The 16,490-nt window shown below is 42.2% G+C and overlaps 1 protein-coding gene across 2 annotated transcripts in view; it reads right to left on the bottom strand.

Moving 5' to 3' along the window:
- Window positions 1-478: 478 nt before the first annotated feature.
- The window catches only part of ZNF704 (zinc finger protein 704), a 148,795-nt gene continuing 132,783 nt past the window's right edge, over window positions 479-16,490 (bottom strand). For both annotated transcript variants that reach the window (XM_033933282.1, XM_033933283.1), the window contains 2 exons: window positions 11,918-12,015; window positions 479-5,023 (listed from right to left, as the gene is read on the bottom strand). In XM_033933282.1, the coding sequence (XP_033789173.1) occupies window positions 4,912-5,023; window positions 11,918-12,015 (210 nt within the window). In that variant the 3' untranslated portion in view covers window positions 479-4,911. The remainder of the gene's footprint in view (window positions 5,024-11,917; window positions 12,016-16,490) is intronic.

The following is a 16,490-nucleotide window of genomic DNA, read 5'->3' as shown; positions in this document are numbered from 1 at the left end:
ACAGAAGTTACTCATGGGTAGTTATTCTATAAAGTGTTGTATAATGAATTTACCAGCCTCGATGATGCATTTAAGATCGCCATATGACTGTTGATAAAGGCCTTCATTAAAACTTCTTGCTCCATAAGAATTAGTTCTAATGTGCCATTTGTCCACACTTACCCCCCCTTTTACTAAACTGTGATAGCGGTTATTAGCACAGGGAGCCACGCTGAATACTCTGCGCTGCTCCTGATGCTCATAGGAATTCTATGAGCGTCTGGAGCAGCGCGGAGCATTCAACGCGGCTTCCTGCGCTAATAACAGCTATCACGGTTTAGTAAAATGGGGGAGGGGGGGGTGTTAGTAAAGCCTCACTATTCTCCCTATGTGATGAAGTTTGCTCTTTGCAAAACCATTCACATTTCATCACTATGTATGACCTTATGCTTCTGTTACACATGCTACTTTAGTGGTGGGCACCACTCCTCTTTACCTCCATTGAAATTAATGTTCCTTTATTGACAGCAAAGTTTACAAAGAATTGTTTAGGACTCCCTGTTGCATTCTTATGTTGATTTTTGGGGAAAAAAAATGTATTTCTACAGGTATATAATTTTAAAATGGCCTGAGGGTAAAATAGTATAAAGCATGGAAACTTATCAAAGTGCTTTCTATTAGCAAATCAGTTCATTTGTTTCCTAATTAGGAACTCTTATAGAAGAACAACATTCATTATGTACAAAGTACTGCTCTCTTACATGGATAAGCTCTTGGGGCTTATGTTGCAGAAAGTATTTCTTGATTTCCAGTTCATATTATATGTACCTCTGTAGAAACTTAGCAGAGTAACAGAAATGATGAATAGGCCGTTAACCTGGTGAGAAGCTGCACATAGAAAAAGATAACGTTGACCACTGATTTATGTCACATCACTGAAAGCAAAGATACTTATCCGTAGCAGGTGTTTTCTGAGGACAGCAGGCATATATTCTCACGTGGGTGATGCCATTCATGGAACCCAATACTGACATTGCCATGTGCACTGTCACTTTAAATTTTTAGGCAGTGTTCATACTGCATGCGTGCTGGTGCCTTCCCATCCAGCGTCAGCTTGTGAGACCATCAGTTCAGTAGCAGAACCAAGAAGTCAACTAGGGGAGGTGGACGGGTTGTGAGAATATCTGCCTGCTGTCCTCGAAGAACACCTGCTACAGGTATCTCTGCTTTCGCCAAGTACAAGCAAGCATAATATTCTCACATATGGGACTCCCAACCTGCCAGGATCATGTCTTTGGAAGATGTTTATCAATGAATATACAGAAGCCTGGTAAAACCCTACAAGGTTGGAGGGAAAGTTGGGTTTAAGTAGAGAACAGATGCTGCAGACCTGGTTGCCCAAACTGACTGTCTCTTCTGGAGCTGTGTTCTAAACAGTAGTGAGAAGTAAACATATGAATTGAAGACCAAGTAGCTGCTTTGCAGATTTCTCATTAGATACGGAGCGAAAATGAGCTACCAAAGCAGCCATAGCCCATACATTGTGGGCTGTTACATGGCCTTGCAGCATCAGCCCAGTCTGAATGGGAAACAGCAACTCCTAGCCGATTAGGATCAAAGGTGACAAAGAGCTGGAAGGACATTCAATGTGGCTAAGTCTGGATCAGGTAGTATGCCAGAGAATGTTTACAGTCAAAGGTGTGAAGGGCTGCTTTGCTTGGATGGGAATGTGGTTTTGGAACAAATACAGGCAAGACTGATTGAGGTGAAATTCTGAAACCACTTTAGGGAGGAATTTTGGATGTGTTTGAAGGCCCACCCTGTCATGATAGAACCTTGTGTAGGGAGGATCTGCTTGAAGAACTTGAAATTCACTCACACAGCATGCAGATGTGAGAGCTATGAGGAAAATAACTTTTCAAGTCAATAGCTTGAGAAAGCAAGATATCAGTGGCTCAAAGGGAGATTTCATAAGAGTGGAGAGAATCACATTAAAATCTCAAGCAATGGGAGGAGGCTAAATAGGTGGTTTTGTCTGGAAGAGGTCTTTCATGAAACGGGATGCATAGAAAAAGGCTTCCTGTTGAGGTGGGAGCGAAATTCAATGATAGTACTGAGATGAACTCTTACCTAATTGGTTTTAAGACCAGAATTAGAAAAGGGAGTATCTTTAGAGAAGGTAGTCAAGGATGGATGGAAGTGGACATGTGACAGGTTCCAGAAAATGCAATGCACACCAGGAAGAAAAGTGTATCCACTTGAAGCGATAAGAGCACTGAGTAGAAAGTTTCCTAGACGCTTCAATGACAGCAGATACTGCAGCTGAGAGACAGAAAGCATTTACCTGTTTGGTGAAAGAAACCATGCTGTTAGTGCTAATGAGTTGGTGTTTGCCCTGGATCGGTAGCATGGAATGTTGCTACTCTTTGGTTTTTGACCAGGTACTAGTGACCTGGATTGGCCACCATGAGAACGTGCCACTGGGCTTGATGGACCATTGGTCTAACTCAGTAAAGCTATTCTTATGTTCCTATGTTCTTTCTGACTTAGCAATGTTGGAAATGGTTGCAATTTCCACGGTTTCTTGATCAAGAACTCTAGGAGCTGTGGAATCAAAACCTGCTGTGGCCAAAGGGGTACTATGAGGATCATGGTGCCCCAATCATGGTGAAGTTTGAATAGAGCTTTCCCTATGAGAGAGACTGAAGGAAATGTGTAGAGGAACTTGTCCCTCCAAAGAAGTCAAAAGGCATCCTACGCTATGCAACTGGGGACAAAGAATCAGGAAGTTTGTTATTCTGAAGGGAAGCAAAGAGATCTATGTCTGGCATTCGCCCATCGTGAGAAAATTGGATGCAAATCTGTTGTGCTGAGAGACCATTCATGAAGCTGAAGAAGTCTGATCAATTTGTCTGCCAATACATTCTGCTTCTCCACCATATATACCGCTCTGAGAAGTATCCCATGAGAAGAGGTCCAATTTGAAATCTTGATTGCCTCTTTACAAAGGGGATACTTTCCTTTACCTCTTTGTTTGTCCAAACAGAACATGTCTATCTGGTTGTCCATATGAACAAGTATTACCTGTTAAAGAAGGCAGTCCTGGGATGTTTTAAGAGCATTCCTGACTGCTTGAAGCTCCAAAAGGCTGATATGCAGAGTCTGTTCATGGTGAAACTGCACTCCCCAAGTGTAAAAACCATCTAGATGAGGTCCCTAGACCATCATCAAAGCATCCATTGTTAGTAGTTTGTGGTGGGAAGGTGGCTGGAAAGGGAGATCTCAGGTAAGATTTTCTGCTACCATCTACCATTGGAGAGAGTGCTGTAGATCTGGGTGACTTTAACTGGGGCAGAGATGGATCCTGTAACTTGAGACCATTGTGTTGATAAGGTCCACAGAGGAATTCCGAAGTGAAGACATGCAAATGGGGTCACATGAGCTGTCATTGCAATGTGACTGAGCAAGGAAGTGAACTTGAGGATGGAAATTGTTTGACACAAGTGAATGAGATTTGTCAGCCCTCTGCTAGGACCTCTTTTTTCCTCCATCTACACTTTCTCTCTTGGTGCTCTAATCTCCTCCCATGGCTTCCAGTACATCTCTATGCTGATCACTCACAAATCTACCTCTCCATGCCCAAAATTTCTATGGGAATCCAGACCCAATTCTCAGTCTGCTTGTCTGACATTGCTAACCTATTTGTCTCACCGCCATCTAAAATTAAACATGACCAAGACTGAACTCCTTATTTTTCCTCCTAAACCTGCCTCTCCCCTTGCTTTGTTCTCTATTTCAGTAGATAACACTCTCATCCTTCCTGTCTCATCGGCTTGCAACCTCGGGATCATCTTTGACTCATCTTTCCCCTTCTTTTCTCATAGCCAACAGACCGCCAAAATTTGTCACTTTTTCTATAAAACATCACTAAAATCCAGATACATGCACGGTATGGGTACTGCCTAAAAATTTAAAGTGACAGTGACCTAGCAGTGTTCCTGCTTGGTTGTATGGATGTCACCCAAGTGAGAATATTATGCCTGCTTGTTCTCATAGAATATGTATTACACAAAATTCAAACCTCTGGCATTGCCCAGGCCATGGGGGGAGGGAAATTCTACAATCATATCATGGAAGTTCTTTAATCTCTTCAGTAAATTTCTCACTGAGAAAAAGGATAAATTGAATGAAAATGCTTTTAAAACCCAAATGGGATTTCTGTATGCCTCCAGCACTGTTACCACACCATCCAAACTTATTCCCTATGGCTATTGATGTCTGCTGGTGATATCCATCATGTTTCTTTCTTATAAATTTGCTTTCAGGCTAGCAATTCCACATTTCCTTTCAGTACAACAGAATGTGCAATCCTCAAAAAGTGAATTATCATAAAATGTCAATGCATAAAAAAACAAAAATTCACAAAAAGACCATTACTGTACATTGAAGGCTTCAAATTTTGTACAGCAGTTATTGAATAAATTGTAGCTTATTCAATGTTAAAAAGCATCAATCAACTATTGAAAGACTTGTTAGTCGGAAAGCTTATAAAATGATCTTCATTCCAGTAAAAGAGATGTTCCTTGGTTCATTTGCTACAGAAGTTCACAGTACAGACATTAGCGTGGTTAAAAAATTGTCTAAGAGATTTGATTACTCTTGGAGATCCTGGAAGTATATGTATATATATAAATATAAAAGTTCAGCTGCTCTGGGTTCAGTCCTTGGTAAGAAAGACCCATCTTTTTTGCTTGTCTGTTCAACACAGTTTTGTTTTTTAAGTGTTTGTCCTTGGCTACAAATGCTTGATTTCTAATACAAAGTGATTCAAATTTTGAGATAGAAAGCACAGAACTGGGAGAAAACTGTACATATGCAGATACAGTTTGGTTATGGTATGTATAGCCCCAGAGCCTGATGCATTTTGAGTCCTCAGTCAATGAACCTCTGGCAGGCCTTCTTCCAGCGGCAGGCAGTGCACCACATATCTCTGTTCTCCATTCCATATACCTTCCGACACTTCTTGGCTTCCCCACGAGGCTTCCTGACAGAGGAAGAGAGAGAAGTCAGATCAGAATGGAAAATGCATTCCTTCTACTGCATGCATCTCTCAATGAAAATGATTTAGAATACTTTCTTTGGTCATTGGAGAGCAAGCGTGTGCCCAAGGATGAGACTGTTAACTGAGAAGACTAACTAAATCATTCTTCTCAGGGTTTCCAAATGTGCTCATATACTACATTTAGGAGGGTAGTTACTAAACTGTGTAAATGAGTGTTAAATGGGAAAAATCATTTGTTATCACAACACACATTAGTTTAAGATGCAAAGCACCTCTTTAGTAAGCAAAACAAATAATGCAGCTTGAGATAAGCTTTGTAGGACTTGCTATTTTTTCTAGCCTGATCCTTGGTGCCTGTTAGAGGGGCCAGAGATGTGAAAGAAAATAGTTCTCTCCCTCTCCTTCCCCCCAAAGATCCCCACACCCTGCTACCCTCCTCCAAAGACTGTCACCTCCCTTATAGCCACCACTGGATCTTTCCAATGATCTTCATATGCCACCTCCCACTTGTGGGCCCTCTCTAGGTGTATCTCTATGACTCCCTGGTAGTCTAGGAAGTATGGGGCAGGATCCATCCTGATTCACTTCTGTCCTTGTTGGCACTAGGTTTAAAATGGCACCAGAGACTCCTAGTGGTAGTCTCAAAGTACTACCATTAAGGTTTAAGTTGCTATATACAAGTATTTTGCAACTGGGTATTGCTCCTATCCCCTAGACTACCAAGGAGGAATTCATGAAGGTAGGCCTGGGAGGGAGCCTATGTGGGTGGGTAGAGTCAGGGGGGCTATTGAGGGTAGGAGTTTTTGGCAGGGTCTTGTGGGGCATATGGAGGATGACAGTCTTTGGGAGGAGTCCTTTAGTGGAGTGTAGGGGTCTTCATTGGGAGAGGGAAAGGCAGCATTATTTTTCTTTTAACGTTTTGGTCCCTGTCAGAAACACTTCCAAGGAGCTAAATAATGCAGTGTTAATTCATTTACCACAGGAGTCACTAACCTGCAGTATTGCATTACTGCAAGTTAGTGACTTCCATGGTAAACTAAGCTGTATAAAATGCCATGTTTTACCACAGCTTATTAATCTCCTCAATAATACTGTCTAACACAAGATCTCCTACCCTATCCCTGGAAATATGGCGAGGTCTAAAGTGGATTGCAGCAGCAAAGTTACTTCATATCACTGGTGCTTTACAGTAGAGAATGACATGGGGAAAAAAAATTATCGTTCCCGCTCGTCCCCGTGAGCTCAGTTCCCGTCCCCGTCCCATCCTCGCAAGCTCGGACCCCGTCCCCGCCCTGCAAACTGTCAGATCCCATCCGCACAAGCGTCAAATAGTTATGATTTTATACTGAATTTATTTTATTAAAGTATAAAAAGAGTCTATTCTGTATAATTGTCATTTTATAAACACAAATAATACCGAGCAAGGATCAACAAAACCCCTGTCTCGCCTCCCTTTCACAAATATCCCCTCCACTATTGTGAAAATGGAACAAACCAAATTACTACAGAATGCTGCTATATAGAAAAATCAAGCTAACAGAATACTTCAGTCACACATGGCAGGAATAGTGTTAGGGGGTGCGACTAGGGCAACTACCCCTTGGTCAGAGAGAGAGCCCAAAGCCAGCAGGAAGCTAAAGAAGCACAGCCTGGGCTTTGCGGTCCACAGTTATGTCTAATACCAGCTCTAGAAGGATACATATTTCAAATCTGAAATATTCTAATCACAAAATATAAAATAAATTTATTTTTTCTACCTTTTGTTGTCTGGTAATTTTATTCTTCAAATCACATTGGTTTCAGGTTTTGGTTTTGAGTTCCTTCTGTCTTCATCGTGGCATGGCATGGTTGGCTCCTAAAGGCAAAATAGGCGCAAGAGGAACTGGGGAGGAGATGCTGAGTCTGACACGGGCACAATTTTTTTTTTAACCACAGGAGCAAGACTTTTCACCGCTTCCATGGGGCGGTGAAAGGACTTGTCGCCATTCCTGCGGTACACCAGTTGCAAATGTCCCCCATTACTGTGGATTTACTGCGGCGACCACGGTTTACCGTGGTAAACGGTCCCCATGTCATTCTCTACTTTACAGTAAGATTAGGGTGAATGCAAGTCCCCCCAATATTCAGCCATTGGCAGACAGAGTTTTTTTTTTTTTTGTCTGCTGCAGAAGGTAAAACCAGAAATTCAATGCTGGGACCTGTGCAGGCTTTGGCACTGAATTTCTGATTTTTTTAAAAGCCAGCTAGCACATGCCTGGTTACCGGTAAGTCAATATTCAGACTTAACTGGCCTTGGGTTAGCACATAGCAGTTATTTATGCAGTCCTATTTATGGGCTAAACATGGCTAGTTAATATTGGGACCTGACTAGACTCTATCCCCGAAAAACTCCGAACATAGCTGTCTTCCACTCCAGTTCTAACTGGTCATTTTCAGCAGCACTAACAGTTTAAGTATCACGGAAAATGATTAGATAGTCACATTCAAGCAAGTTAAGATGTTGGTGGCTGTTCCTAGCCGGTTAACTTGCTTTGAATATCAACACAACTTCTTTTCCCACAAGGCAGCTTCTTTATGCAACTTGGCATATTTTAAAGAAGTAAATACTTTACTATGGAGACATTTCGGGCCATAATCTATGAGCGGTGCCTACATTAGGCGCTGCTATGTGCCTTGATTGTGACCATCTAGTGATGCCTAAATTTGGGATCCACGCCTACCTTCTATTTTTTGAACTGAATTAATAGGCATGGCAATTGACCATGCCAGTTTTCAGCCAATCAGAAAAAACATTAAGTAAACAATTTAAGAATTTGGTGCCAAACTCTTAGGGCGCCTAGTAATGCCTAAGTGGAGGCACCCTCCCACATCTAAGATGCCTAATGACGCCAATCTCATAAAGTAGGCATGTTTAGGCGCGGAGAATAAGTGTGGTTGAGTTAGGCGTCAGACATAGGCACCGCCAAATTAGGTGAGTGAAAAGCTGGCCTAATGGAGTGGTGCCTATGTCTAGGATGCATTGCTGAAGGGCTGTCTGGTAAGTTTACCTCTTTGCAGATGATCCCCTTATGGTGTAGGTAACATGAGGAAGGACCTAGCAAAACTTAAAGAATGGTCCAGAATTTAGCAGATAAGATTTAATGATATAATAATGCAGGGTCATACATTTGGGCTGCAAAAACCCAAGGGAATGGTAAATATTAGGGGGCCAGGAACTTTTGTGTATGAAAGAGGAGCAGGATTTGGATGTGATCATTGTGATGATCTCAAGGTAGCCAAACATGTTGAAAAGGCAATAGCAAAAGCTAGAAGGCTGCTTGGGTGCATAGGGAGAATGACTAGTAGGTAAAAGGAAGAGATAAGAACATAAGAATTGCCATACTGGGACAGACCAACCCAGTAGCAAAAATATTGGCCAATAACTATCTCAACCCATCCATGTACAAAGAAGTACTTGTCAGGGATGCCCTCTATCACTACTACTACTACTATTACTACTACTATTAATTATTTCTATAGCGCTACCAGACGTACGCAGTGCTGTACAGACAGTCCCTGCTTGAAAGAGCTTATGATCTAAACAGACAAGACATACAAATTGGATGTCATGGATACAGTTAAGGGGAACAGTTAATTTACTGGCTAGGTTAGTGGGCAGTGGGGAGTAGGGTTTTCAGTCTGCTTTTAAACAAGGGAAGGGGCTTGGTGGACAAACTCAGGTAATTTATTCCAGGCACAGGGGGCAGCTAGATGAAAGGAACAAAGTCTGGAATTGGCAGTGGAGGAGAAGGGTACAGCCAAGAGCAGCTTATCTGAGTAAGAGTTCTCTGGGAGGTATATAACGAGAGAGAAGAGAGGAGAGATATTGAGGGACAACAGAATAAACACAATAGGAGAAATAGGACCTTGAACTGTATGCGAAGGCGGATAAGGAGCCAATGAAGTGATTTAAGGAGATGGGTGATATTAGTGTAGCGAGGTTGGTAGAAGATGAGTCATGCAGCAGAGTTTTGCATCGATTGCAGGGGAGAGAAGCGGCACTGCCTGCGACCAGTTAGAAGTAGATTGCAGTAATTTAGCTTGAGGTTACGAGAGTGTGGACAAGGGTCTGGGTAGTATGCTCAGAGGAAGGGCTGAATTTTTGTGATGTTGTAGAGATAGAAGCAACAGGCTTTAGCAGTTTGTTGGATGTGCATAGAAAATGAGAGGTTGGAATTGAAGAAGCTCCAAGGTTGCGAGCAAAGGAAACTGGAACGATGACAGTATTATTTACAGAGAGGGAGAAGAGCAGAGGGTTTAGGAGGAAAGAGGAGTAGCTTTGTCTTGGACATGTTTAGTTTCAGATGACAGCAGGACATCCGAGTAGCAATGTCAGCCAAACAGGCACAGGCTTTTTCTTGAACTTTAGGTGAAATTTCGGGTTTAGAGAGGTAGAGCTGGGAGTCATCAGCATATAGGTGATACTGGAAACCATGGGAGGAGATCAGGGCACCGAGGGATGAGGTATAGAGAGATAAAAGAAGAGATCATAAAACAGAACCTTGGGGTACGCCAACCGCTAGCAGGGTAGTAGCAGAAGATGACCCACCAACATATACACTAAAAGGTGTAATGGAAGAGGTAGGAGGTAAACCAGGAGAGAACAGATTTGTGGAATCCAAGTGAGGACAGCATATTAAGGAGTAAGCTGTGATTAACAGTATCAAAGGCCCCTTAGATCTGGCCATGAACAGCACCATTACTAGTAGCTATTAGATCAAATACACAAATTTCAGGGATATCTTAGGTAATATAAAGAAATAAATAAAAGAACAAAGGAAATAAGGTGATACCTTTTTTATTGGACTAACTCAATGCATTTTATGATGAGCTTTCAAAGGTAACCCTTCTTCTTTGGATCAGAAAAAAGAAGGGTTACCTTTGAAAGCTCATCATAAAATGAATTGAGTTAGTCCAATAAAAAGGTATCACCTTATTTCCTTTGTTTTATGTTTTATTTCTTTATATTACTTTGGGAAGTGGACTAACATGGCCACCACACCATTTCACTCAGGGATATCTTATTAACATTTCTCTACCAAATTTTCTGCTTATGTAGATGATGTCTTATTATATGTAATCAATCCTGTAATTGCTGGATATAAAATAAACCAACATAAAACATAGACACTCCCTCTCAATTGTTATGCTCACTCTCACATTGTCAAATGATTCAACTTACCCATTCTTTTACTAAGGCGCGCTAGCCGATTTAGCGTGCTAATTGATTTAGCGCACACTAATCATTAGCGCACGCTAAATCAGTTAGCGCACCTTAGTAAAAGGACCCCTTAGTTTGGGACACTTCAAAAATAAAATATCTTGGAATTGATCATATCAAACCCTTGAAAACACAATATCTCAAACCTGTGAACACATATTCACACTTGTATAAAATCTTAGGGGTCCTTTTATCAAGCCGCGCTAGCGGGGTTAGTGCGTCGGACATTTCATCACACGCTAAACCCCATGGCAAGCAAAAAAACTAACGCCTGGTCAATGGAGGCATTAGCGACTAGCGCGGCAGGTGGTTTAACGCACGGTATTCCGCGCGTTAAACCCCCAACTGTGCCTTGATAAAAGGACCCCTTAATTACACTCTTGGCACCCCCTTTATCTCTCTTGGTGGGAAAGACTTTTATTAAAATGATGGTAGCATAAAAAATTAACTATATTTTAAGCATGATTCCTGTACATTTTTCTTCTTATTTCGATTTAACTATAGATAAACTTTTATTATATTTTCTTTGGAAAAATAAATAACCCAGGATTGCACTTAAAAAATTAAACCAGAAAAAAGAGCTAGGTGATGTTTTATTTCCTGATTTTGCAGCAAGGCTTACACTAGTTTTTGGATCAAAATGATATAGATCTTCATGGTTAATCTTCGAAAACTACTACACTTCACCCATCTCTTTAAATCATTTACGCTCAACTGTGCAATTGTTAAAAAAATTTAACCCAATTATGCAGTCAACATATTGCTGTTTATTAGCGTTTGATAAAATACTGGATGTCCCAATAAATAAATTCAGATACTGTATATGTCATTATGGCATAATTCTCACATACTCATAAATAAGAAACCTTTTCTCTGGAAAGAATGGATTGATAAAGGAATCAAAACTCTCAATGATGTTTATTCAGAAGACAATTTTTTATTATCATTTTCTCAATTACAGACAATTCTCCTTAACAATGATTTATAGAAATGGTTTCAATTAACTCATTGTCTTAAAAAAGAAACTACTTATATTCAATCTTTCCAAAGTCAGATGCCATCCTTTATATCAACTTGCTAAAATATTAATAATAAATGGACACACTGCCTCAGGAAAAAACTATTAATCTCGTCTCAATTTGTATCACCTACAACTCTACAGTAGAGAGCTGAATGAGAACGGGGGCAACGGGAATCCCTCAGAGTCTGTGAGGATCCCCTCCAGACTCACAGGGATTCCACAGGGATGGGAGTGGTTATTTCGGGGCTTCCATGGGTGTACTAACTTCCTCTGGGTCCAGCCACACTTGCTCTCTTCAGGCATGCCGGCAGCATTCCTTCCTACATGCTGCTGATGGCTAACCCAGAAGCCTTCCCTCTGACATGTTTTGCATCTGAGGGAAGCCCTACCTCAGATGCGTTTTGCTATTTGGATGAACTGCTATTTGGATGTTTTTAGCAAGCCTTTTTTTTTAAGGCATTTTAAGATGTCCATCTGCTTTGAAAATGAGCACCACAGTATCTGACCAAACCAAAATTGCTTTAGCTGAAATATAAATCTGCTTCTGCCATGTATATGTTATTATACTGTCTGCCACATAGCTTTCCCAGTATACCTCATCCCTAATCCAGTTCTGGGTGGAGATGACAGGACGGTGTGCGTTGGCTGTCTTTGCTCTCCAATCTTCACAGGTCGAATATGTGTTGGTGAGACCTAATAGAGATATAATGAAAAAATATATATAAATATATAAAATTAATGTAATACTTTCATTAAGATTATCACAACATAGTCAAGCAGTGTTATATCAAGAAAAAATTGTGATTCTCATATCCTTGGATTTATCTGCTGCATTCTATTTGGTGGACAATTGTTATCAGATTAAATAGACTACAAGAGATAAGAGTAGGAATAACTGCAATAGCATGGCAATGGTTCCAGTCCTTTCAGTTAGGACATATAGGATTTCCTGGCATGATACTACTTCAAACACATTTTCTTTCTTTTGTGAGGTACCACAAGGCTCCCTACTAGTACCTACCTGGTTTAATATTTTCATAGCTCCATTACCTCCATTAATGCAAATTAATTCTTCTCATTTATTTCAACAACACACAGGTTTCTGGCAACTTTCAATTCTTGCCATTCTCATGAACTTTCAGCACTTAATTGGAAATTGTCCATAATCTCTCAATGGTTAAAGGATAAAAAATTGCAGCTCAACTTGATGAAAGCTGAGGATTTATTATTTTCTAAGGCCTCGCAAACCGGTGCACTCGTAAACCGAGGTAACACTATATTTATTTACCAATCATTCTTTAATCTTATATGTCTCATTTTTGTACATATGGGACTCATAATAAAAAAAAAACAACTTCTAAAAAGTGGCCTGATCGTCCAAATACCCATAATCAAAGCTGGTTTTAGACGTATCTAAAACCAGCTTAGGCCAATCCCCTGCCTCTAAACGCATAGAGCAAAAAGAGGCGTTTTTAGAGGAGGGGAAAGAGCAGGCGGTGGGCGGGAGGTGGGCCGACCTACACCTAGGCGTACAGCAACCAAAACTTTAGGCAGGTTGCCTAGTTGGCACTTATACGTTTTGACTAAGACCAAGTTAAAACAGGTATAAATGCCGAAAAGGGGCCACTGAGCTAATCGTTGCAGCTTAGCGGCCCGAGCAACCTGCCTACCCCCTACTGCAATAAGAGTTTGCTGCAGGAGAGATGGCTCATCTATCCTGCCGCGATGGGGATCACCCACCTCCCCTCCGAACCGTGACACTTCTGGTTGGCCCAGGCGCCTCAAGCCCTACCTGTGGGCGGGATTTGAGCCGCCTGGGCCAATCAGGCCCTAAGGCCAGCCATTCCAGAAATGGCTTGGCACCCGTCCGTCCGCCCAACAATTTTTTAAGGTACGGGGAGGGGGGTGGCGGGGGTCGTGGGGGGTCACGGGTTGGCGGGGGGTGATCGGGGTTTGGGGTGGCGGTCGTGGGGGGGGTTGTGTCGAGGGCCTGGGCTCCCTCCTGGCCGGATCGTGTGTGGGGGAGAGCGGTTGGAGATCGCCAGGTCAGGAAGGCTTAGGCTCCTTCCTGGCCGGATCGTGTGTGGGGGGGATTCTGTAACCGGTGTTGTTTTTGACAGACACCGGTTACAGAATCCAGCTTTTAGGCGAAGGACCGGCTCCTCCTTGCTTTGCCCAACTTTAGTTTAGCTAGCTACTCATGAACAGAATCCTCTGAAAATCGATCAGCATCTACTAGTGCTGCCCGATTCAGGAAAAAAAATTTCGATTTGATTTAGTCTATTGAATCGATTTTTTGATTCAATTTTCCTGCCCAATTGGGTGTTTTTTTTTTTTTTTTCCAAACATCCTGGTAAGTTTATTTTATAGCCCCTGCATCCCTTTTATAGCCTCCTCACGCCCTTTGCCCTCTCCTACCCACACTGGGGACTGTGGTGTAAACAAAATAAACAAACAAAAAAGACTTTTCCTCTCTCTGTTAAATCCTAGCTCACGTTCCCGATCTAACACCAGCTCTGGCAGGATACACATTTCAAATCTGACATATTGTAATCACAAAATAGAAAATAAAATTATTTTTTCTACCTTTAGTTGTCTGGTCATTATTCAAATCATGTTGGTCACAGGCTCTGGTTGTCTTCTGATAACTCACTTGCCAGGGTCTAATTCTTTCTTCTTTCTCTGTGCTAACCATCCATCTTCCATCTCTGTCCTCCCCCTTCCTTTTCCCTTCCCTGGAAGGTCTGGCATCTTTCCTTTTTTTCATCTCCATCCCCTCAGCTGCAGCGATGGACCCCACCATCCCCAGATTCACCATCTCTCCTTTTCTCAATTACCCTTTCATCCAGCATCTCTCCCTCCTTCCCCACCACACCAGGGTCTACAAGTTCTCCCTTTTTCTTCCCAATTACCATCCTATCCAGTATCTCTATCCTCTACCACCTCTCCACACCATCCCTTGTGTCCAACTTCTCTCCTTTTCTGTTCCTTCCCTCCCTAAATCCCATTGTCCACTATCTCTCTCCTTCTCCTCTGTTTTTAGACCCATTATTTCTTCCCCCCCCCACAGTCCGGCTTATGCATGGCTCTTTGAATCCCCCCTTCTCTCCCTCTGTGTACTTCTACACCAGGGCCCCCTTCCCCTGAAGGCATGCCCCTCTGAAGGCTTGCACCCCCCTGAAGGCCTGCACCCCCTCCCCCCCCCGAAGTCTGCATGTTACCCCCGGCCTCCCGGTCTTACTTTTACTTAATTACAGCAGCAGAGCAGCCTGCAGAGAGGATCGCCGTTACTGTAGCGATCTTTGCAGGCTGCCATCTGCCTCCACAGCTGTCGTTCCCTCTGCCGCAGTCCCAACCCTCCTCTGACATCATGGGCAGGATCGTGGAAGAGGGAACGACAGCTGCTGCTGTAATTAGGTAAATGTAAGAGCGGGAGGCCGGGAGGTTGTCGGAGGACACTGCAGCACTTTCCAACTGACCCTCCCCCTCCCCCCCTAAAGCAGGAGCGGCCAGCAAGAGGCAGCGCTGCCGCTCCTGCTTTAGGGGGTGAGTGGGGAGGGTCAGTCACCGAATCGGGAGGCCGATTTAAAAAATAAAAAATTGATTTTAATCGATTCACCCAAAGTGAATCGGTGAATCAATTCGAATTGGAAATCGGGCAGTACTAGTGTCTACCACATCTCTATCCCTATTTGTATTATCTTCTGTGGTTCCACTCCCGGCGTTTCAGTTGTGAACACAGATCAGAAATATTTATTAAGCATATTAGCCTTGTCTTTATCAGCTTCTACATATTCCTCTCCTTCACTTTTGTATCTCAGAATTCCACTTTTCCATTTTGTCCTATCACTAATATATCTAAAAAATGTCTTTTCTTCCCATTTTACCAGGTCTGCTATTTTTTCTTCCATTTGCATCTTTGCTTTTCTGACTACTTGACCAGCCTCTCTTAACTTTTCCAGATATTTTTATCTGTCTCCCTCTTTCTGCAATCTTTTGTAGTTTATGAAAGCTAACCCTTTTTTCCTTACCCTTACAGCTACTACTTTTAAAAACCAAAGCGACCTTCCTTTCCTCTTACTTTTACTTACTTTCCTTACAAAATGGTTTGTTGCCCACTGCTTCCCTACTTCTAGATGTTCCCATCCAGACAATTCCTTGATGTAATCCTCAGTTTGAACAAATATAGTTTTTAAAGTCTAGAACTTTTAGTTTTGAATAAGCCCTCTCTACACCTGTCTTAATATTAAATGACACCATACTGTGATCACTGGATGCCAGATGATCACCTACTGTAACTTCAGAAACATTACATTACATTACATTAGTGACTTCTATTCTGCCTGTAAACACTTTCCCCGTTTGTAAGTACTAAGTCCAGTATGGCTCATCCTGCATAGGTTCCATTACCAACTGTTGGAATAGTTCTCCTTGTAGAGAATCCATAATCTCCCTAATTATTTATTACTTATTTATTTTTAGTATTTATATACCACTTATGGTCTAAGTCAGGGCTGCTCAAGTCTGGTCCTCGAGATCTACTGGCAGGCCAGGTTTTTAGGATATTCACAATGAGCATGCATGAGAGAGATTTGCATACCAAGAAGGCAGTGCAGGCAAATCTCTCTCATGCATATTCATTGTGGATATCCTGAAAACCTGGCCTGCCAGTAGATCTCGAGGACCGGACTTGGGCAGCCCTGGTCTAAGTGGTTTACATTCAAGTACTCAAGCATAATTTTCCCTATCTGTCCCAATGGGCTCATACTCTATCTCAGGAGTAGGGAACTCCGGTCCTCGAGAGCCATATTCCAGTCGGGTTTTCAGGATTTCCCCAATGAATATGCATTGAAAGCAGTGCATGCAAACAGATCTCATGCATGTGGAGGAGTGTGTGGCGCAGTGGTTGGATCTACAGCCTCAGCACCCTGGGGTTGTGGGTTCAAAACCCCGCGCTGCTCCTTGTGACCCTGGGCAAGTCACTTAATTCTCCACAGCCCCAGGTACGTTAGATAGATTGTGAGCCCACCGGGACAGATAGGGAAAATGCTTGAGTACCTGATTGTAAAAAAACCGCTTAGATAACCTTGATAGGCGGTATATAAATTCCTAATTAACTTTAACTTTTCCAGATATTTCCTTCATATTCATTGGGGAAATCCTGAAAA

Source organism: Geotrypetes seraphini, chromosome 2 (assembly GCF_902459505.1).
Source record: "Geotrypetes seraphini chromosome 2, aGeoSer1.1, whole genome shotgun sequence".
Lineage (NCBI taxonomy): Eukaryota > Metazoa > Chordata > Amphibia > Gymnophiona > Dermophiidae > Geotrypetes > Geotrypetes seraphini.
Note: the sequence above shows the minus strand (reverse complement) of the source record. Positions and strands in the feature narration are given on the sequence as shown.